The sequence below is a fragment of the Brachyistius frenatus genome, unplaced genomic scaffold (genome assembly GCF_029030835.1).
Source record: "Brachyistius frenatus isolate BFR_SWC_R1_liver_20210118 unplaced genomic scaffold, ASM2903083v1 Contig_15, whole genome shotgun sequence".
In the NCBI taxonomy this organism is placed as follows: domain Eukaryota; kingdom Metazoa; phylum Chordata; class Actinopteri; family Embiotocidae; genus Brachyistius; species Brachyistius frenatus.
Genome location: NW_027210614.1, coordinates 4,909,935 through 4,933,606, shown reverse-complemented (window position 1 = coordinate 4,933,606; position 23,672 = coordinate 4,909,935). Strand labels below are relative to the sequence as shown.

General features: G+C 43.2%; 4 protein-coding genes across 4 annotated transcripts; 1 reads left to right on the top strand and 3 right to left on the bottom strand.

The window, feature by feature from the left end:
* Positions 1 to 58: 58 nt before the first annotated feature.
* ddias (DNA damage-induced apoptosis suppressor) lies at positions 59 to 5,105 on the bottom strand. The gene is made up of 5 exons (XM_069693710.1): positions 4,850 to 5,105; positions 4,413 to 4,574; positions 3,710 to 3,818; positions 2,374 to 2,681; positions 59 to 2,054 (listed from the first exon to the last, which is right to left on the bottom strand). The coding sequence occupies exons 1-5, from the start codon at positions 4,969 to 4,971 to the stop codon at positions 359 to 361; spliced, it is 2,397 nt and encodes a 798-aa protein (XP_069549811.1). The 5' UTR covers positions 4,972 to 5,105; the 3' UTR covers positions 59 to 358.
* A 1,760-nt stretch (positions 5,106 to 6,865) lies between these two features.
* On the bottom strand, positions 6,866 to 12,006 carry psmc3 (proteasome 26S subunit, ATPase 3). Its single transcript, XM_069693707.1, has 2 exons — positions 11,028 to 12,006; positions 6,866 to 7,328 (listed from the first exon to the last, which is right to left on the bottom strand). The coding sequence occupies exons 1-2, from the start codon at positions 11,970 to 11,972 to the stop codon at positions 6,990 to 6,992; spliced, it is 1,284 nt and encodes a 427-aa protein (XP_069549808.1). The 5' UTR covers positions 11,973 to 12,006; the 3' UTR covers positions 6,866 to 6,989.
* Positions 11,981 to 17,723, top strand: tbp (TATA box binding protein). Its single transcript, XM_069693709.1, has 9 exons — positions 11,981 to 12,153; positions 12,653 to 12,932; positions 13,377 to 13,554; positions 13,703 to 13,880; positions 14,552 to 14,639; positions 14,998 to 15,089; positions 15,317 to 15,484; positions 15,647 to 15,741; positions 16,289 to 17,723. Exons 2-9 carry the CDS (start codon positions 12,882 to 12,884, stop codon positions 16,366 to 16,368), a joined length of 930 nt encoding a protein of 309 aa, XP_069549810.1. The 5' UTR covers positions 11,981 to 12,153; positions 12,653 to 12,881; the 3' UTR covers positions 16,369 to 17,723.
* Positions 17,724 to 17,750: 27 nt separating this feature from the next.
* On the bottom strand, positions 17,751 to 23,116 carry pdcd2 (programmed cell death 2). Its single transcript, XM_069693708.1, has 8 exons — positions 22,806 to 23,116; positions 21,995 to 22,103; positions 21,751 to 21,807; positions 21,007 to 21,195; positions 20,560 to 20,739; positions 20,271 to 20,371; positions 20,049 to 20,162; positions 17,751 to 19,431 (listed from the first exon to the last, which is right to left on the bottom strand). Exons 1-8 carry the CDS (start codon positions 23,001 to 23,003, stop codon positions 19,252 to 19,254), a joined length of 1,128 nt encoding a protein of 375 aa, XP_069549809.1. The 5' UTR covers positions 23,004 to 23,116; the 3' UTR covers positions 17,751 to 19,251.
* Between the last annotated feature and the right edge of the window lie 556 nt (positions 23,117 to 23,672).

Sequence of the window (23,672 nt, the reverse complement as noted above, 5' to 3'; positions counted from 1 at the left end):
ATAGACCAGATTCTGCTGGTTACACTCATCGCCAGCATCAGCAAAAAAATTTAAACGGTTCATAAAATATCTTTTAATTCAGAACAGGCTGGCATCAGGGTAATATAAAGAATTCATATTTTAATGTCAAAGGAATTATTGATAGAAAATAAGCTAGTAAAGGATTTTCATCATAATTAGAAAATTGCACATTCATATTGTGATATAAGGGATGTTCCCATCACAGACATTTCTGATTCAAAATTCACATTTAGCCTTCTTTGGCTTACAATATGTACATTCGTTCTTCCCATTACAAAGATGACATGCAGTATGTGCTCTGAAAGCCTTGCACGGAGTAATGCAGCAGCAGAACCTCTCAGCCCGAGTCAGAGAACAGATCTCGGGAACAATCACACGTGTGGTTCCCGTCGTCGGAGAGGTGATCGTTGGATCCACCAAGACTCTCCTCATCGGCTTTCTCACCGTCACCATTTCCTGTCTGTGCCACACCTCTGTGTGATGATGAGACGGTTTGAGCCAACAGACTTCTTTTACCATTGACTCCACCTCCCTGCTGCGCTGCCCACGTAGACTCCAACTTACTGCTGCCGTTATCAGTCTGCCGCCTTCTTCTGAGCATCCTACTCGGGTGTGTTGGTCCAGCAGGAGTCGGGGGAACAATTACTTCACTGTCCTCGTAATCACAAACACTCGCATCACAAACTCTGGAGTCCCATTTGTGGCTGATCGGTACTGCCGAGCTCAGGTCTACAACCCCTCTCTGCACCCTCGGGTGCTGCTGAGCTTGCAAGTGGTTTTGATGCCCATCTAGTTTACAGCAACTCCTTCCTGAGGTAAGTCTACGTCTGCTGGATGTCGTGCTCCACACCAAGTTTTCTTTTGTAGACTTTCTGCTGCACTTGAACAGCTGTTTAGCACTGATAGTGTTCAATTTACAAGGAACAGAGGTGGTGGTAGCTGGATTTTTACTGACCAGTTCACACACGTTTCCATGTAAAGCTGCAGCGTCATGAGTGTCAGGATTCAAACTGAATTCACCTGTTAGGTGTCTGTATAAGGAGGCAGGTGACTGTGACGCAACACCTAGTTTTACAATAGGGGTGGACTGAGAGGGAGGGACAAAGTCACACTCTTGTGTGCCATTTGGAAGAAAACTATTCCTGTTATTGCTTTTCTTACATTTCAGTTGGTCAGGTGTCGAATGTGTGACATCAGCGTTTTCATTCTGGTGCTGTAGGTCTGGCTTGGAAAACAGCGGGCAAACTTCTCCATGCGTGCTGAGCTTCTCTGTGTTCATACTGATCATCAGGGAGCTACTGAAGAGGTCAGCTGAGCAGTTGTAGGTGTCCCCTTCAAGCTGCTCTTCTTCTTTTTCAAAAGATGGAGAACTAGCTTCCTCATCCTCCCGGTTACATTCATGGGAAGAAGTAGTTCTGGCTGGACTCCTGTTTGCGTGTTCAACAGGGTTCTTGCACACCCGACTGTCTCCTCCATGAGGTGCAGGGATATTCACTAATATCTGTGAATAGCTGCGTCTCGGCTGCACTTTTCTCAAGTTTGGTAATTTCAGGTCATTTCTCGTGGTTTCTTTCTGACAGTGCCCATTTACATCCTGCTTTACATCTTTGTTTTCTTCACATAGGAACTCTGACAGACTCTCAGAGAAAGGCAAATCCTCACAAGCCAATGAGCTTGTTGTATTGAGCTGTCTGGTAGAAAGCTCCTTCACCTCAGGGCTGTACCTTCTGTGGCCAGGCTGGGAGGGACTAAACCAAGTGTTCAGGATGGGACTGTTTCCAACAGAGTTTGGGTATTTGGCAAAAGATGGGCTCCTAACAAAACTCTGCTCTAATGAGAGAAGAGGCGTTCTCTCTTCTGTGACTTTACGGTTCTCCGGGGAGCGTGTCCGTGCGGGATGTGGTGGTGTGCGGTTTTCACCGCCACTATCCTGGACACTGCAGCCCTCGTCCTGCTCTGCTGATGACGTAATTACTCCCAGGGATTGTTGCCATGAAGGGGTCTGAGTGAGGGTGCCGTCTGGGTGCTGTGATCTGGGATGGAATCAAAATAAACTTGTCAAAAAAATGTCACAGAAGTGAACAATTCATCCAACGACATGACCGGACACAGAATTGTTCTGCTTGTGTTGTAGAGATATGACCACATATTCTGTACTTGTGGGCTGACATGCCAAGAAATACCTGAAAGTCGTGAAACTAATGAGCTCCATAAGAATTTAATGTTGTTTTCCCTTTAACTTAACATTTCCTGAAACTCCCTTTTCCTTGTTATTTCTTCGTGGTCGTACAGTCTATCCTGGATGCAAAGTACGGAGAATTAGCAGACAGAAAGCACTCTGTAATGTCTTACCTTCGCAGTGACAGAAGACCAGAGGCAGAAAGTGTGGTGTCACTAAAGCTGCTGGTTGGAGAATGACCAGGAGTGAGCAGCAGGGGTGTTACTGGCAGTCTGGAGGTTTTGCTGGTATCAGCGGATCCCACTTCATATTCTGCTGCTTTCTGAAGAAGAATCTTATAATAGCTGACGACCGTGCAGCCTCTCAGGCCCGTAGCTTTGGGAAGAATCATCTGACTGGCGACATACTGGGCTGTGTTTTTACTGCCGGAGCCTCTTGCTACAGGTCCTCCTGACCAAGGTCCACTTTCTGTTCCGACTAACTGGAAGACAGATGAAACCGGGACAGTTGAAATAAAGTCTCCTAAAAACAACTTTAATTTAATAAAACACATTTTGGATGATGTTGTATCATTTATATATATATATATATATATATATATATATATTCAATTGAGAATCTAAAATTTGAAAATGAAAATGTTTTTCTCATTTTGTTAATTATAGTCCAACGTAAGAAAACCAAATAACAGCTTGTTTTTTTTGTACTTTCCATTTTATGCCCAGAAGAAAATTGGTAATGAAAAACAGGCCACAGACTGAATTTATCTATCTGAGTTTATCTTCATCACATTAAATGAGGTGCATCATCGCCCCAAGGTGTTTACTGCAGGCTTAGTAGGTGCAACACATAGAGGACTGATCACCCAGATCTTAAACGTTTAATATCAAAATCAAGCTCAGTTTGTCCAAATACATATCACTGTAACTCAAGTATTTTTTAAGTAAAATACTGATGTCAATATCTGATCAACAATCAATAGTATTGTTTTTACATTATTAATAATATTGACATTGACAACTGGGACATTTAACAACTTGTTTGTGCTCTCTGACCAACAGATAATGTGATGCTGACACTGCTACTAAATGGAATTAAATCGAGTTTGGCTGACTTTTAGATCAATATTTATAAATCTGTTACAAGCTAATAACAACTGATATCAGCCTGGCAGGTTTGTGTTATTGTGTTTTGCAGTTTATGTTTAATGATGGATTTACAATATTCTGGCACTTAACGAGCATCACATAAATGTGCCGGTGTGTCAGATACTTAAAAAGCACCTTTAATTTAATCAGAAACCAGAGAATATTTATGTCAGTTAATATGATACAGACACAAAGAAAGTCTCTGTTACACTGTTGTGACAAATCAACAGTGTCAGGCACAGCTACACAAACAGCATGAACCAGGACAAGCTATTGGTTACTTCTAGTTGTAAACATAACACTTGTACATCCCAAACATAACTCTTATCCCAAGATATTCAATATCCAATCATAAGTTCACCTTTATACCAAAGACGAAATGTCTGCCAATGAAACAGTCCTCCACAGCCTTCGCCAACATTTTTAATCTTGTCGATGGCCCCACAGGTCCATCTGCATTTCCCACTAACCTACAAAAATGACAGACACAATAAAAATGCACACTGCTTCTCTCTAAACTGACAAACATAGAAAACACTCTTCATCACAGGTGTTTCATTAAACTCAGGTAAAATGAAGCCAACTTTGTAAATGTGTTCCCTCTGATCAACACACCGTGTTTTAGAACAGTTACCTGAAAGAAGAACTTTTATTAACGTCATAATATAGACTCGTCTGAAATAAAACAAAATAAAACATTAACTTTAACCGTAGAGCTACTGTTTCACAAAATAATGACCAAATATTTATATACACCTTCTACTAACTTATGTCTGCTTACCCATTTCCAAGAGAAACCCATGCAATACAATATATACTGCCTCTAAGCCTCAGGATAAATGTTAATAGTAATTTAATACAGCATGTGGTGCTGGTCCAACTCAGTCTGTGTAGGGAGAATCCACACTAAGATATGTGTTGAACTTCCAGCATGCCATCAGATAAGTTCCTAATATCTGACTGATGAAATATAATCACAAAAAAAGCAGTGTAATCCATTAGATACATTTGGAGTTGGTTTAAAATTTTTTTTTTTTTTTAAAAACAACCTTGTCTGCACTCACCTCTGTAATCCACTTGCAGGAATGCCAAAAAATGGGTTCAAGCTGTTTCCAAATACTGTTACACCGAATATGCATCTGTCCCGAGCCACCCTGAGAGACAGACGGTACCTGTAATCAACCTGCTCCCTCACACACCTGTAACCACACCTGGAGCACCTGCATCTGTGGTGGGACACACAGAAGACACATCTACGTGTATCGACGTCTCCATGAGCGAGACGGGAGAGTTTTGCAGAGTTCAAATATCAATAGGCAAAGCAATCAATTCATTTTCGGTTTGAAGCTCCTTCGTCCTCTTGGCTCACCGACGGGATAAAGTGCTGGTTACTTCTTCTTTTTTTAACAGAGTAATTAGTCAAAGTAAAGTCATGTCTACAGACCTACTGCTTCTGTACCACAACTGAAACATGCACATCTTTATGGTTGGTGTTTATTACCTCGTCGTGTCCTCCTGTTCCACGTCAATCCTTGAGAAACAGCCTTTACAGCACGGATAAACTACAGCGGCATCTTGCAGAGATAACACAGCACAACCCACAAGAGCCCGTCTCACGGACATCTGGCTCACTAACCTGCGGCTGACGGAAACCTCTCTAAACACAGGAGGTTTATTTCAATGTAACACCAACACCTGTTACTGCCGACAGAACCTGCACACTAAACAAACATGTTTAATTTCCGATTATAAGTTCCGTCGGAACACCCGTTTATTACTGTGTACGTTGTCGTCCTTCTTCTTCGTGTTTTGATCGACAGGTGACTCAGCTGGTCGCTGCTTCACCGCCATCTACTGGACGACATGCGCAACAGCAGATTCTCACTCAACTAAATTCTTTTGGTCAAACTGGAGGAATTGACATGGATTTCACTTCCTGATTTTGAGAGAGCAGAGCAACTCTCAAAAGGACACAAATAAGAGTCTAAGAAACTTGCTTTTCTGTTTTTATTATCCTTTTGTGTCTGAAATTTTGTCTTGTAATGTAAAATTTGCCAAGCACCCTATTGTGCTCTGGAAAAGTTTTAAAATGAAATAGAAAATGTCCATATGAGTTTGGCTGTTTTCTGCTACACATCCCACAATGCAGCATTGCAAATACTGTATGTTGAATTCTGGTAGAGCTTCTGCTCTCTCAGTCAAGGACAAGGCAATAAAAACACCTCATTGTGAACCCGGATCAGCAGTGGTTCTACTCTGAGGTGGTGTAACATCCCAGTGAGATGCTTGTTAAAGTCAACAATAGATGGTTTTTTAACTTTTTCACTTCTTTAACTTTGTCATGTTTTTTTCTTAAATTTTGAATCACTTATTTTCTACCCCAGAATGAATTTTGTAGCTCAGATTCTTTTCTGATGTTGTAATGTTGTAATACTTTCATTCAGTCTTGTTGAATTCTGACTTTCACATCAGGTTCTAGTTCTTAGTTTGTTGTTTGGGAAGGAGAGCTGCCTGGAATCTACCTGGAATGTCAGAGAATAAACCTTGGTTATTATTTTACAATGCATTAATGGTTTGAAGTCTGTTTTTTTTTAGTATTCGTTGCTTTTGCATTATTTGAAACAGCAGCAGGAGATTGCAAAACATTTGCTGCAGTCCTTAAACTGGTAACACCTCTCAAGACTGAAACTGAAAGCAAAGAATCCTGCAGATCCATTTAGGCCTGACGGATCCAAGATAATCAACTAAAAAAAATGAAGCTGGACTTGATATGTGGCATTTGAGAATGGGAGTTTGGATGATAACATTTATACTTAGACTACATTTGGTAAATACCTAAAAGTAAAAATGCACAAGAAAAATGCTGGAACCTTTAGAGATCTATTATTATGTATAATTTCTGTCATTTTTTTCCTCACATTGTGTAATGATCATATAAGGGACTAAAAATGTTGGTTGATTGTATTCTCAGAGTCCTGTGGCTATCAAATCACTCTGGATAAGAGCATGGCTAACATTATTTTTGTTATTATCTTGTATTTTGCTTTTAAGTTATGATGTAGATGAGGAATTTAATTTTAATTGGTTTGATTTGTGATCAGTTGAACCGGTCTTTTTACATGTGTTTTGTCCACACTGAAGGAGAGTCAACAGACTTTTTCGACACAGATTTGTGTGTTTTAGTATTAAAGACAGTTTTAAGACACAACTGAAAGAAATTTGTATGTTTTTATTTTTAATATGATGACTTGGGCATCCCACAAATGCACCATAAGAGATTCCATCAACACACTGAAGTATGAATGCACTACTGGGATTTCAGTGTTGACATCAACTGAGGAATTTGTTTAGACTTGACAATATAATTCCAGATGTGCTACTTGTAAACGAAGGATTGTTTGGATATTTTAAAGCAATAAATCACCTGAGATGATTCTGCACCATCCTAAACCAAGGAAATATTTTCAAACAGACTCCACTTTTCGTGTTTAGTTGGAGAAAACACAAAAACACTTGGTTATGATATTTTGTTTCTTTTTATTAACTGAAGCTACTCAGCAGGTTTAACAATCTTTTTCTTAACAACTATTTGAAAAATCTGAAGACTCTCTCACACACAAAGACAGACACAGGCGGTGTCCTCAGGCGTAGTACTGAAGGTTGGCCTTCTTCTTGGCCTGGACCTCCAGGATTCCCTCCATGTAATCCTCATGGTTCAGCTCTGTGGCGCCGCGGCGCAGCGCGATCATGCCGGCCTCCACGCACACCGCCTTGCACTGGGCTCCGTTGAAGTCGTCGGTGCAACGGGCCAGCTCCTCGTAGTTGACGTCAGGACTGACGTTCATCTTGCGGGAGTGGATCTGCATGATGCGGGCTCTGGCCTCTTCGTTTGGCATGGGGAACTCGATCTTCCTGTCCAGACGCCCTGAGCGGAGCAGCGCAGGGTCCAAGATGTCCACTCTGTTGGTGGCAGCAATCACCTAAAAAAAATATAAAAAGCACAATATTACTGCACCATCCAGTTAAACTGTGGTCATCGTCCTTGAAAATAACACCAGAGACCACTGTGGTAAAAAAAATGAGCTGTATTTAATTTTTACTCTGTACTCATGTTGATATTTCACATTTGATATGTTTTTGTATTGCTTTATGTTATTTTTCTTTTGTGTCCATTTAAACTGAACATATTGTCATATGAAGTGAAATATTTTGTGGGTATTTGGTTATGGATATACCCTAACATCGTATTTTAGTAAAGTAATTGCTTGACAAGTGGTTCACAGTGTTGTCTGAATTAACACTACACAGATATACAGTTCCAGTTTGACTTGTAATTAGGTTAGGTTAGGTATTTACTTTATTAATCCCCGAGGGGAAATTGTTTCGCTACAGCAGCATACAGGAAGCAACAAGATAATAATAGAATAGAAAGCAATAAAATAGCAGTAAAATTATAAAATATAAATATAAAATGCACAGTATATACAGTACAGTATATATATATATTATATACAAACAACCAAAAAACACATTCAACAGTATTATTTTGCCAGAGGTGAGTTATTGTACAGTCTAATTGCAGTCGGCAGGAATGATCTCCTGTATCTGTCCTTGTGACAGCGGAGCTGGAGGAATCTTTTGGAGAAAGTGCTCCGCTGTCCCTGCAGCAGGTGGTGGAGAGGGTGGTCAGGATTATCCAATATGGACAATAGTTTGTTCAGCGTCCTCCTCTCCACCACCTTTTCCAGACTATCCAGATTGTAGCCGATGATGGAGCCGGCCTTCTTAACCAGTTTGTTAAGTCTGTTGGTGTCACCGGCTCCAATGCTGCTCCTCCAGCAGACCCCAGCGAAGTACAAAGCACTGGCCACAACAGACTGGTAGAACATCTCCAACATCTCGCTGCACACATTGAAGGATCGAAGTTTCCTCAAGAAAAAGATTCGACTCATCACCTTCTTGTAGACAGCGTTGATGTTGGTCTTCCAGTTCAGTCTGTTGTCTTGGAGACACCAGGTACTTGTACTCCTCCACCATGTCCACCTCCTCTCCCAGAACTCTCAGTGGTTGTGGAGCCGTCGTCTTCCTCCTGAAGTCGACCACCATCTCTCTGGTCTTGGCCACGTTCAGGAGCAGGTGATTCCTTCCCGCCCACTCCACAAAGTCCTCCACTACTGCCCTGTACTCGTCCTCCCGTCCGTCCCTTATACATCCTACCACTGCAGAGTCATCAGAGAACTTCTGCAGATGGCAGGACTCTGAGTTGTACTGGAAGTCAGTTGTGTATAAAGTGAACAGAAAGGGAGACAGAACAGTTCCCTGTGGAGCTCCAATACCACTGACCACCGTATCAGACAGCACACCGCCCAGACGGACAAACTGTTGCCTGCCTGTCAGGTAGTCAGTGATCCAGGAGACGGTGGGCGTGTCCACCCCCACCACCCGCAGCTTCTCACTCAGCAGCAGTGGTTGGATGATGTTGAATGCACTGGAGAAATCAAAGAAAGTGATTCTCACAGAGTCACCAGTTCTGTCCAGGTGAGACTGAGCTCTTTGCAGCAGGTAGATGAGGGCGTCGTCCACTCCCACACGAGGCTGGTACGCAAATTGCAGCAGGTCCAGAGAAGATTTCACCAGCGGCCTGAGGTGGGCCAAGACCAGCCTCTCCAGCACCTTCATCACATGAGATGTGAGGGCAACCGGTTGGTAGTCGTTGAGGCCAGATGGAGTCGTCTTCTTGGGGACAGGAACCAGGCAGGACGTCTTCCACAGCACCGGGACCTCCTCCTGCTTCAGGCTCAGGTTGAAGAGGTGTTGTAGGACCTCAGCCAGCTGGACAGTGCAGGTCTTCAGGACCACGGGGCTGATGCCGTCAGGTCCTGCAGCCTTGCGCTGGTGGAGTCTCTCCAGCTGTCTCCTAACATGGCCAGTCGTCACAGAGAGGGGGTTGGGGGAGGGTGTCAAGGTGTCGATGGAGGAAGAGCCCTTTGAGATTGAGGGCTCTATGCAGTTCACCAGAGGGGGGTGGGGAGGGGAGGCAGCAGCGGTGTTTGAGAGGTGTGGTGTGTGGAGGAGACAGATGAGGGCGGTGAACTAAACTTGTTGAAGAAACAGTTTCGCTCATTGTTCCTCTCCAGGGAGCCCCCTGGTTGTCTCTCTCTCCCCTTGAACCCAGTAATCTCCTTCACACCTCCCTCACATTGTTCTGCTGGAGTTTGGCCTCCAGCTTCCTCCTGTAGGAGTCCTTGCACTCCTTGAGCTTCTCCTTCAGGTGGCGCTGCACTCTCCTGAGCTCCTCCCTGTCCCCAGACCTGAAGGCTGCTTTCTTCTTATTAAGAAGAACTTTCAGGTCACTGGTGATCCACGGCTTGTTGTTGGGGAAGCATTTTACAGTCCGGGATGGTACGGTGGTGCGTTCACAGAATTTGATGTATTCTGTGATACAGTCCGTCACGCTGTTGATGTCCTCCCCATGTGGTCCAAACAGCACATCCCAGTCCGTGGACTCAAAGCAGTTCTGCAGGGCGTCTTTAGCCTCCTGTGTCCACCTCCTCACAGTCCTGGTAGTCACAGGCTGCCTCTGCACCAGGGGGACATACTTTGGTGTCAGCAGGACCAGGTTGTGGTCTGATCTACCAAAAGGGGGGAAGGGCAGTAGCACTGTATGCATCCATGGCATTAGCATACAGTAAGTCCAGAGTTTTATTGTTCCGTGTGGGGCAGTTCACATACTGGTGCAAAGTTGGCAGTACTTTATCCAGACTGGTTAAAGTCTCCAGTAACTGACAAAAATGCACCGGGATGCTTAGTCTGCAGTTTAGCCACAGTGGAGTAGATGGTGTCCACTGCTGCCTCTACGTCAGCTGATGGAGGAACGTACACAGCGATAACAATGGCGGACGTGAACTCCCTCGGTAAATAATACGGGCGCATCCCCACGGCTAGCAGTTCAATGTCCGGGCTACAAAAACATTCCTTCACACACACGTGGTCGGGATTGCACCACCTCTCGTTCACATAGACTGCAATCCCTCCACCTTTCTTCTTGCCGCTCCGAACAACGTCTCCGTCCGCCCGAACAGTCCTGAAGCCGGGTACGGCCGCGCTGTGGTCCGGGAGATGTGAGTGCAGCCATGTCTCGGTGAAACACGTGATGCTGCACTCCCGGTACTCCCTCTGGGTCTTTACCAGCGCGCCGAGCTCATGTTCCCCATTAAGATCTCCGGTACCGCTGGTTTGTATTTCCTCCTCTTCGCCTTCAGCTTAGCTCCGGCTCTGCAACCCCGCCGTCTTCTCCGAAGTTCATCGGGGATCTCAGGCCTCGCTCCGGGCAGCAGCAGTAGAGGGCTACTCAGCGCGATCAGCTGATCACGAGAGTAAACAATAACAATGGCCCCAGCCAGAAACGTGGAAAAATTACGGTCCATTACGGACCGTTAACTTAACACACGTGAAGAGCAGAAAACAAACAACTCCGAAGAGAGAAGAAAGGCTTAAAAAGACTTAGTATAAATATATTTGGGGGAGGGAGAGCTGCTGTAACACGCTGCCGCTAGCGCGGCGCCATCTTAGACTTTCAAATCGAGTCCAAGACATTAAATCATTCAACAGGGTTGTTTTACATTTTCTGTAAACATATCAGAACTTTTTAACAGGTTAATTTGTGGCAGGATCTTTACCTTCACTTGCATGTTGGGCTGAAATCCATCCAGCTGGTTGAGCAGCTCCAGCATGGTCCTCTGCACCTCTCGGTCTCCTGCCTTCTCGCTATCAAACCTCTTGGTCCCGATAGCGTCCAGCTCGTCAATAAAAATGATGGACGGGGCTTTCTCTTTGGCCAGGGCGAAGGCATCTCTCACCAGCTTGGCTCCGTCACCGATGAACATCTGGACCAGCTGTGGACCTGCCAGCTTCAGGAAGGTGGCCTTGGTCTGAGCGGCGCAGGCCCTGGCCAGGAGGGTCTTACCAGTGCCAGGTGGTCCGTACATCAGGACCCCTTTGGGTGGCTGGATTCCCAGGTTTTCAAACTTCTCCTTGTGGTTCATCGGCAGGACTATGGCCTCCACCAGCTCCTGGATCTGCTTGTCCAGCCCCCCTATGTCGCTGTACTGCTCCGTGGGGCGCTCATCCACCTCCATGGCTTTGACTCTGGAGTCGTACTCGGTGGGTAAGGTCTCCAGGATCAGGTAGGAGTCTTTGTTGACACCCACCAGGTCTCCCGGCTTCAGCTTCTCGGCGTCCACGAGGCCGATCACCGGCAGGAAGTAGGTCTGTCGGGTGGACGTCTTAATGACGGCGCACTTTCCTTTCCTCTGGGAGTCCAGATCCACGTTGGCCCCGTCCTCCTCCTGGTCGTTGGGGTCCACGTCCAGCAGCTCGATGACGTTGGACACCAGGTACGGCAGGGTTTTGTTCACTTTGATCTTCTCCGTGTTTTCTTTGATTTTATCCTTCATGGCCTGAAGCTCGTGAGTCACCCGCAGCACCTCGCTCTTCATTATTTTGATCTCGCTGTCCAGGAGGCGAGTTCGCTGAACGATCTCATCCGTGGACATTTTCAACACTTCTTCGCCGATCCCATCTTCCACTTCGTCCCAAACTGATTTGTCACTCAGCGACGCCATCTTGACTCGGTCTGCGGTGAACTGGTGACGCACCGGAACTTAAAGCCTCCACTTCCGGAAGTGGTCCGAGACGACGCGACGCGACGCTCGTGAGCGCCGAAGAGCGACGCCGAGGATGACACAGAGCTAAGTCCGGATTCATATCGTTTTACGAGCTGCTTTTAACTGCAGGGGAGTGAGTGTGAGTTCACGAGCGATGTGATGTTGTGTGCTGCTCAATGTCAAACTTATTTGCAACTTTTATTTCAGCGCATAAAGTCACCGCTTTTACTTTGGACGCAGACGAGCTAACATGGTCGCTAGTGCGGCTAATATTAGCTTCGCGGCTAACTTCGACGAGCCGGTGTGTTTATATATTTAGTTTTTGAAGGCTGCTCGGACGTCCCACTGGAAAACTAGCTCGGTGCAGACAACTTTGACGCTGACATCTTGCACGAAAAAAAACCAAACATTTAAAGGGCCGATTATGAATTGGGGCCCTAATGAATGAAGCGACGTTAAAACGTGAAGATGTGTTGAGTTAAATGTGGTCAGCAGACCGTGGATGTGTTCGCGCCACCGCTGCAGACACACCAAGTGCTTTTCATTATTTTGTTTTTGCATGTGGGTAATCATTAATCAATTAATTATCGCCGCGTGGAGTTTTTAAAGTAAATTTGGGGTTCTGTTCATCTTTTCAGGCGCGAGACAGCTGCCCGGGATTTAAAAAAAAAAAAGAAGAAGAAGAAGAGGATATTTCTGCAGGGTCCAACTGTGGTGTGTTTTTTTTTTTTTTTTTTTTTTCTCTCCCCACTACCCTAATACTGACCCGAGACGCAGCGTTGTGAAGCACCCCGCTGTGTGAAGTTCTCCAGCCCGTGTTACCGCCTGCTCTTGGGCGGCAGTGTACCAACGTGAGGAGCTGACGACATGGACCAGAACAACAGTATACCAGCTTTCCAGGGGCTGGCTTCCCCTCAGGTAACTCAGGGTTATTGTGTTGCACGGTGAAAACATTTTTTTAATGATGAACTCGCTCCTTTGCCCGACCTTCTCTTCACGCTTCTTATTGCCTGACATTAATATCCATCCTGGATGATTGGATCACAGACAGTCAGCAAAAAAAAAAAAAAAAAAAAAAAGTCCAGGTGTGAAGGCGTCTCGGACACGTTGAGACAGACCTGCTCAGACCACGTTCTGGGACGCGTATATGGCCATGTTGGGTTCCCAGTATGAACACGAAAGCATCCCGGGCCGAATGGAAGGAGCCGGTCTGCTCTCAAGTGTGTCACCCAGAAATGCTTCTGTTACTAGTAGCTGGCAAACTGAAAAACATTTACACTGCATAACTTTAACAACTCTCCTCAAACAACTTCATGTTTAGTCTTTTTTTTTTTTTTTGATGACGGTTGTGTTCTTGTGCAGGGTGCCATGACTCCGAGCATGCCGATCTTCAGTCCCATGATGCCATATGGCTCGGGCCTGACACCGCAGCCTGTCCAGAACACCAACAGCTTGTCTATACTGGAGGAACAGCAGAGACAGCAGCAGCAGCAGCAACAACAACAACAGCAGCAACAACAGGCACAGCAGGCCAACACGGGTACAACGCACATTACAATTATTGGTGTCTTGCTCATTTTATTCTGAGAAATTACCCTTAATTATTTATCATTCATGTCTCAACCAGAGTGGAAGTTTATCTCCAGGTCATATTAATGAGAGAAAAAAAACTGTCTTATGTCCCTCAGGTCTTCCAGGGACGTCAGGGCAGACACCTCAACTTTTCCATTCCCAGACTGTCACTGGCACGACCACCACAGCCCTGCCAGGAAACACCCCGCTCTACAACACTCCACTGACCCCCATGACCCCCATCACACCAGCCACGCCTGCCTCAGAGAGCTCTGGCATTGTACCACAGCTACAGTAGGTTTTATATCCAACTGAGGGGATATAGTGTCACTTTATGCCAGTTGTAGCCAATGCTCATCCACCAAATAAATACTTTCTCAATGGTAACTGTATAAAGCAAGCAGGGGGGGGGGGGATCTAACTCGATCTGATTGGAAACCTAGCAATATTACGACCCGCCCACCGATAGCCTGATGCACCACAGGCCTGTCAATCAAACAAACACGAAGAAGAAAAAAAGTTATTCATTTATTTTTTGTAATTTATTTCATAATTAATGACGGGATTATTTTAAAATGGACGGCCAGAACACTAATCTGGGAGAGTGAATTTAGCGAATGACATTTTTCAGACCCGGAAGCGACGTCCACTTTTATATACAGCCTGTGGTGTAAAGTTTACCCTCCTGCCAAGAATTCCACTTTGGAAACCATACAGCGGTTAACATTGTACACATGAAGTTTTTTTTAAATTTATTTACACCCCTGATTTAGATACAGCTGACAACATCAGGGTGTCTTAGTGTAATTTCTTCTGTGTCCTGATTGTGTCTTGCTTCCACACAAAGTCAACTACTCGCTGATCTTTACTGTGATCTACTAAACCATTTCCCTTTGCTTCTTTTACTGTTTGTTGTTGTTGTTGTTGTTTTAAATCTCTGCTTCTATTGTGCTCTTTACAATCAGAAACATCGTATCTACTGTAAATCTGGGCTGTAAACTGGACCTGAAGACAATTGCCCTGAGAGCCAGGAACGCAGAGTACAACCCAAAGGTGAGACTGCCGCTCATCACCGCGATCAGTTTTATGTTGCTCAAATGTATGAGTATTACAGCTGCATGTATTTGAGATGAAAGAGTGTTCAGTGATTGGTCCACAGCAGAGATCTTGACAGCTTTAGCCAGACTTGGCTAGTGATGGTTGCCAGGGATGTCTCTTGTACTCGTAACTTTTCCCCCTGTACCATCATCAGTCAAAATTTTTTACACAACTTGTACACAAGACATTTTTAAAGTGCCATGAAATGCATCACATGGACTCGATATAATCAGCTCAACTACGATTAAAGTGGAAGCACTGATCGCCGTATAATGTCTGTCATTATATTCATCCCACCGTCTCCATTTCTCAGCGTTTTGCTGCGGTCATCATGAGAATACGAGAGCCCAGAACCACCGCGCTCATCTTCAGCTCTGGGAAGATGGTCTGCACCGGAGCCAAGAGGTCAGAACGTAGCTTTTTGTCTGCCCATTGCATCATAAAGTTTGTTTTTAAAAAAAGCAACAAAAAAAAGAGAGAGTTTCATAGTAGTTTCAGCAGTATCTTCCTGATAGCTGTTCCACTCAGTAAAATGTTCTCTACCATCTTGTTTTATATCTCCTGCTTTCCTCTTCTTATATTTTGTCCAATCTTCCTCCTTTCTGACAATCTGGCTGTCGTCTTCTCTCTAGTGAGGAGCAGTCGAGGTTAGCAGCCAGGAAGTACGCACGTGTGGTGCAGAAGCTCGGTTTTCCTGCCAAGTTCCTGGACTTCAAGATTCAGAACATGGTGGGCAGTTGTGACGTGAAGTTCCCCATTCGGCTAGAGGGATTAGTCCTCACACATCAGCAGTTCAGCAGGTAATTTCTGTTTGTTTGGAAAAGGTCTGAAACAATAAGACAAACATAACCGATGCAAACAATAGACACAGAGCTTGGGGGAGTTTTTCTTGACTTGAAAATAGTTTTTAATGCTTGTAGACAGATTTTTGGGCTAAAATAGAGTGACTTGTTTTTTTGCAGCTACGAGCCGGAGCTGTTTCCAGGACTCATTTACAGAATGATCAAACCCCGAATCGTCCTGCTAATTTTTGTCTCTGGGAAAGTTGTACTTACAGGTAAGATGGGTTCTTCTTTACTAAATGCTTGACTTGGTTATTAGTCGTCATCTGAAGTGATACTGTGCATTAATCAAGGTTGATTACTGTTATTGAGCTTTCTATTTCTGTGTCTTTCTTGGGGCATAAAAACATAATGTTTGACATTTTGGGGATGTTTTTGTTACTTTGCATGCTGTATCATTATGTGCTCTCGTCCTTGAGAGACATTGTCAGAAACTATCTTCATACACATGTAACAATGGAGGATTGGAGGAAATGGGCACTGATACTTAGAGTTTAGGAAAATATTGATAAGGACTCTTTTGAATTTGTTACCGAGTAGGACATTTTATAGTTGGAAATATAAAACTGACAAACTATTTTTCAATAATCTCCTCGTTTCATTGGATTGGAAATTGATCCGATTCCTCAAAAACTACAACAGAATTTAAAATAGAAAAGACGACTCAAACACGATGTTAATGGGCGCAGTGATCGGTGTTCGGTTTTATGGGCTTTACCAGTGTAACTCCTTGTAGTCACTGATGTCTGTTTGGTTTTTAAGGTGCCAAGGTGAGAGCGGAGATCTACGAGGCGTTTGAAAACATATACCCGATCCTGAAAGGCTTCCGCAAAACCACGTAAAACCTGCTGCTCCTTCTTTTATCGTCTCCCTTTCTGTTTTCTCACGTTTTGAGGATTCACATCAGAGTGGACTGCTGTAGGAGCTGTTATACAACATGTGACATCATTTTTACCTTCTGTCCTTTCATTTTTTTTTAATGATTTTATTGTTTTTTGGAAAATGTATTTTTTTTTCTTTCTGCGATCTGATCACACGGTATATTTACGACTCAAGCCTTTCCATACATGTTTAGTTTCTGTGCACGTTTTCAGGCTTTTGTTGTCCCCATCACATCCCTGATTGTACATAAGATTGTAAATGTAAAAATTGCTGAAGAGAAGAGCACGGACTGTTTTCGGTTTTTATCTTAAGCAGTTTTAAATAGTTTTGTACTTTGCATTTTTATTAACTGTTTGCTCAGTCACCCAAGTTGTATCCAGATGTGCGTCAGCTCTACATGAGAAACCTTTTTTTTATATTTACAAAGACAATCAGTCTGTTTGAGTCTTATATCTTCATACCTGCTGCATTCGGTTCCCTTTTAAATTTACAGTCCATTATGTTAAGCAGTAAATGAATGTGGATGTTTTTAAATTTGGAATTAATTGAAGTCAAACTCAATTCCTACCATCAAAGTTGTCATCACATTTGTTCTTTAAAGTTTGGACCACTTTTCTTGGGTTTCTGATACATTTGAATGTTAATCTTTTGCACAGTGGTGTCAGTCTGAAGCAGGTTTTCTAATGGAAATGATGGCAGAATGTAATTTCAAAAAGAAGGGTTTTAATGTGAACGTGTGTGTATGTATATGTATATGTATATATATTTCTACTGTAAATAAGCTACTTGCAGCCTTGAAGAGGACTCTGCTCTGCAACTTTTTGGACTAAAAAGAAGCCCTGACTTAAAGAGCAATGAGGATCAGAAATTTTGTCCAAAATCAACGAGAACTGAAATGTTCTGTACAGTCGAAGCTGCCGCCACATCCTTCGGCTATTGAAATATCGATTTAAAAATATTTTTTTTGAGGCGTTTGTTTTGAGTAAAGGGAAACGTGACTTTGCCCTGGTTGTCTGGGCTGTTTGCTCAGACACACGCTTGCCAAATATGATATTTTCTTTATTCTGAGCACTTCATGTGCTTGTGTCACACGGGCCGTTTCAGATGGACACGTCCTTTACAACAATGTCATGTTCCAGCTGTTAACCCAATTTCTTAGATTTGCAATACATTTGCATACAGTTGAGTCGAGTCAGTTTCAACCACCTGCATTTCTTCCACATGGACAGCGGCAGAAGAGATCAGGACGCACTAAACGCTTCTCCCGAAATGATTAATGTGCTGCACTGTGCATTAATAAATGTGCACATACTGACTCCTGTTGTAGCTGTTTTCTTTCACTACAAGAACATTGTGGTATTGTTTTATTGGCAAGCAGCATTTGAGTTGTTCGGTTAACACACTGACATTTTCTTAAAATAAGAGTCTTTAATATTAGTCATCCGAACGAACATGAGTTTCTTGTAGAAGGTCAAATCCCTGTCATCCCAGTCTCCATGCTTTGTACATGTGTATATTTAGTTTTAAAATGAAGCCAAAGTAAAACAAAAAAGCCCGTCTGTGTAGGCTGGACTGCTGCAAATGCTAAACTTGTGTTGAAACAACAAAGTCACAGTGTTTAGACTTAAGATGGGCCAAAAATCTGTGGTAGGTCATCTTATTTCCTACAACCGTGGCCACGTGGACCTCAGATATGAGCCTAAAAATCACTACTCAGAAATAATTTGGACACTTGAACGATTCAGCAAGTATGATTGAATTTTTGTAATCGAAATGCAGCCTTCAAATAAGATAAAGACTGCTATCATCTAAGATAAAACATTTACTTCCTTTACAGTTAAAAAGTTCAACACACACAACCTTTCCTGGTTTCTTGGTCTGGAAGGAGCAGTAGCTTGTGGTGACCGACGCTGACAAACTTTAGAAAAATGTTTCTGTCTCACATTATTGGGTCAGTCTGATGATTTAATGTCTGATGTCCAGATCGATGAGTATCTATCAATGGGAGTCATTGAGAGATACTCACTGATCTGTACTTGTGCTACTATTGCATTGTGTTTTAGCATTTACCATTTCCTTGTATTTGTCACTTGTTAGTCTTTAATTAAACGTAGTTTTGCTAAATGAAAGCCTGATGGAGATATGTGTGGGTTTATTTCATGGAGCACACATTCTGTCTTTCTGATGTATGTAACCATTTCATTTATACAATTTAAGATAATGTAAGATAATAATAACTTTAAAGGGAGATAATAGTTAAAAAAAAAAAAAAGAAAAAAACTAAATGTGCAGAAAATCACATTAAAGTGTATTCTGACTACTTTCTAAAAAAGGTCATTTTTGATTTTGATAATAACAGCAGTCCAACTGCAAATACTCTCTGTAGTACAAAACACACTAATATCCTGCGGACCACCACCAGTGTCAGAAAACACTGACACATTGTTCTTATCTGCACGTTTAATAAACTCATAGATGACTTGTCGTCAGTATACAGATTAATAACTGTGTCTCATAAATACAAATCTGACCAAAACCGTCCAGACTGAATATCTGCCATACAAAAACCTCCTCCTTCGCCCCGACTGCCTCACGGGGGCGAGTTTGAGCATTTGAATTCTGGACATCAGTTACATCCAAAATGAGCAGCACATGTCCAGGCCATTGAACGGGAAGTGACGTCACTACAGTGTGATAGGCGTCACCTGCAGCACCAGAAGATGTTTCACATTTTCAATTGTCAAAGCAGCAAAAGTGAAACAATTTGAACAATGACTCAGTTCCTTTAGGTGACGAGGACCCTGAAAATGATTCATCTAAATGGGACACGGTTATTATTAATGTTATGCGTGTTTGATCTGCTCGTGTTGATCCGAGCTGAAGTCTTGCTTCCAGATGAACTCGGGGCAGTACTGGTCGTCATGGTTACAGCTGGCTGAGCATGCGTAGACGGCCATAGTCCCCCAGTCGATACTGGCTCCCGTTGAGTCCACGCACAGACTGTTTAACAGCTGGGGCATCACCTACAAACACACACGTGATTATTTCATGGTTTGGTCTCCAGCAAGGTACACACGCCGTTCAACAACTGCACTGTAAGCTCTGTGGTGATACATAAATATCATGCAACACTTCTGGGAATGTTTTCATCCCATCATAAGTTTTATTTGGCGTTCTTAAAATATCCCTTAGGCCATTTCTTTTCTTCTACTTTAGCCTGCAGACTTTTTTCTTCTTGCCTACATTGATCTGTGAGAAAAGCCCTCACAGGATTTACAGAGAAATAGTAACTACATGTGAATTTTGATCAAACAATCATTACTGCTGACAGAGGAGGTTAACTGTGCTGAAGATGTTCCTGCACCAGATCTTGGACATGTCCGAACATTTCCACAGGTAAAAACTTGTCTTAGTCCACATGAACACTCCAAACAATGACATACACTCTGATGTGGTTTCACAGATGGCCCTGAACTCCTCAACCCCCATGTCTCAGGTGATTTTAAGTTTTGACTATTGCTGAAATCCTGGTTATTATTACGATGTGTATTTGGTACTTGAGAATCCTCCCTCAGCTTGCATAAAACCATTATGGTCATGAGCACGTCAGATTACTCAGCATTTGACAAGCAGTGACAACCTGAAACTCAAATGTCCTCTTGGCGCCGCAGGTGCATGGTGGGATATCCTGATCTGATGGGACGTGCTGAGAAGAGACCCACAAGGGAGAGCCCCCTCGACTGTAACGTACCACCTAAATGGAACAAAATACTGTGAGATGGACAAGAAGGAGAACATCTGTGTGGATCATTTTAACTTTACATTCACAGTGTGGCGTCATTTAAAAAAAAAAAAAAGTTACCTGGTGTGGTTCTGGTGCAATCTTCTTCTTAAACCGCTGGAACACTTTGTTGTCTTCAGTCTCATGCATAGCCATCTCTTCCAGGTCTGGCTCTGCCAGGGCTAACGGACGACAGAAAGTGAGGGTTTATGCTGATTACAGAATTGTAATGAAAGAAATTAAAATGGTCAGAATGGCTGGATGTATTTCATAAAGTTGTTGATTGATCTGAAACTAAACTGCACATTGTATTATTATAGCGATGAATAACTTTATGTAAATAGTGTGTCAGACATAACTGATAACCTACTGTCTGTCGAAGTGGGACAGTCCACACTCCTCTGAGTGGTGTCCCCTTCTTCTGTTTCTTCCTCTCCTTCTTCAGCCTCTTTCGTGTCGTTCTCTTGCTCTTCCTCTTCCTCCTCCTCAGGCTCAGTGATGAGCTCTGACTCAGGGAAGAGGAGCGGAGAAGTTGTGACAAGTGACGCTTCTACACACAAAGACACACAACGGACAAAATTAAGTCATCCTAGTGTCAGATACAGACTCCAAACTCAAGCCAAAGTCAGTGAAGGACTGCTGATCATTCAACTAGATTGATCAGCACTAGATCATTCAACTGATTATTCAACATATGGGGGGTAAATGCACATGTGCATTTTAATCTAACGCCTGACACACACACATGCACGCACGCACGCACGCACACGCACGCACACGCACACACACACACACACACACACACACACACACACACCTTGACTGCAACACTCTTTCTTGTGAGTGTGTTTCCAGTGGAGGGTCTGGTGGTGTTTTCCACAGTAGGTGACGGTGTGACAGCGGGAGCAGGCTTTGTTGCCAGGGCAACCACACACCCAACACAGTTTAACTCCAGAGACGGACAACACACTCTGGTCCTCGTCAGGAACACTGGGCACTTCATCCTCTAAAGAAAAATCAGAAAGAGGAAGAGACGATCACATTTAAGATGTTTGATGACCAACAGATGGACAGCACTTGTAGATGCTGAAAATAAGATGCCTCGGTGTTCTGCAGACGCGACATACATTTCTCAATATATGCAGTATGAATCGGCTTCTGGAGGGTCTGTAACGTGTTCCTGTTCACCATCACTACAAGTTTTCTCCAGGGCAATATTCTTAACAACCGAAAATAGATCAAAGCCAAACTACTTTTCAAAAATTGTAAAACAGCACTGTTGAAAACGGACTCAAGCAAATACACAACTTTGTTAGTAAATTTCACTTTTTCTATACGCTGCCAATACAATAAATATCTGACTGTAAACATGCAGGAACGTTGAATTCTGTCACTTGTTGGTCATTAACAGCTGATCACCAGACAGTGTAGCGTTGCACTTTCTGGACCAAGTGACTCAGAGCTGCAATGGAGTGCAGCAGATTTCAAGCTCTGTTCTTTTCGGACGTTGAACACATCTTAAATACTTGATGAAGAATCATACTACGGCACATGCACAAACCTGGAGGAGGGTCATAGGGGTAGAATTCATTCCTCCTGGATAGCTGACTTCTGAAAACTGGCGTGAAGGAGAAAACAGTCCGTCAGAAAGCTTTCAAAATGTACCGAGTCTTGTAAAACAAATAAGGAGTGAAAATACAGAAAGAATAATGTGTTGTAGTGGAGAACTGTGCCAATATCCAACAACAACAACAACAACAACAAACAGGCCAAATAACAAACACATAAGCAAAAACGAATGGTACCTTTAATGCAGCGGCTGTCGTTGTGTTTGTAGCACTCAGGAGTTTTGCAACAGAAGAGAAAGAGTGTTCTGTGGAAGCTCGTGTCCTGACCGGAGATCGGAGCGTACACCTGCAGCAGACACGGAGAGGAACTCTTACACAGAACTGGCACCCTAACATCACACCAAAGGACTTTACGATGAATATTAAGGATGAAAAGTTACATCGCTGGGTATTAAAGGTTGCATAGCCTGCAATTCAGTTCAGAGTGAGATGTAAGTGAGTAGATTTGTCATTTTGGGGTTGGCTACTAGGATCATAGTAATAACTCTCTTTTTACATGAAATTTGAAATGTGTCTAAATGTTGACATCCTTGAAGGAAATGTTAATAAAAAAAATAAATTTTAAAAAAGTATACGAATGATCTGTTACAGTACCTGCTTTTTTATTTTTTAAATTGGAAATCATAGTGATGTAAAAGTGTGTGATGTGTACCACTGTGATTTTCTCTCTGGGTATCCTGTAAAAAAAAAATCTGTTCTGTGTTGACTGATTTGTTTAAAACTTAGAAAAGAAAAGAAACGACATTGAAAGTGATTGTAAGTGAGATTAATGCATATTTTATTTGACTGGAGGCATTTCAGCTTTGAACATAAAAATGTCCAGACTGCTGTTGCATTCTCCTATGAAACATCTCACCGTCCGTCTCTGGACTTCACATTGATTACAGTCCACAGGTGAAAACGGAGCTCCTCAGAGTTCATGATTATTTATGGTGGAGGACAATATCAGTGTCTCCACAGGACCCCGACCCTTCTCCGGGACACTAACCTGCAGCAGGAAAGCCAAAGGCAGCCTGCACATCTCACACTCCAGCCCGGACGAGGAGGGAAGGCCTCTCTGGCTGAGCCACGCCGGCTTCCCTCCGACTTTACTGGGGAACTGTGAGGACCGAAGCCGCCACGACTCAGCCTCCTCCAGGAAACCCAGAACGACCTCCACCGGGGACATGTTTGTATCACCGGTCATGTGTCTGACGAAACTCCTCGAACAAACTGTAATAACAGTACCGAAGAAGCGAAGTGAGTTCTTTACCTGTCACAACACATGTTGATACAGTTCCGAAATCCGTCCGTCAGGAAACACCAGCCGGTGTTAGGTTCCGCTGCCCACGGCCACAGCGCTCACGGAGGAAGGAAGGTAAAGACTCATTAATGTTCAAGATGTGTGGAAAATCAGGATATTTTATAGCTTGTCTAAAACTCCTAGACTCACATTTTTAATAACCTTTTGATAAGGCTTGTATTTTAATGTGTCCACTAGAGGGCGCAACAGTCCAATCACTAGTCAGTAAAAACGTTCACGAATGAAAGAAGTGATACTACTGGAATTAACACTAGGCTGGAGACTGGAAAGCAGTGGTGGAAAGAAACTAAGTATATTCACTCAAGGACTGTACTCTTACAGCTGTAACATTTTTCTTGTGTTTCACTTCAATATTTTCATTTCATGACTGAGGATTTCAGTGATTATTGTACTTTCTGCTGAACAGCATTCATCATATGTTATACAGAAAATTAAGGCTTTTTCTTCAAAACGTCTGATTTGTTATAAATCAAGATACCTAATAATATACAATATGAATATAATTTATTTGAAATTGAAATTGCTCCCTCTCGACAATAAATTATAATATAT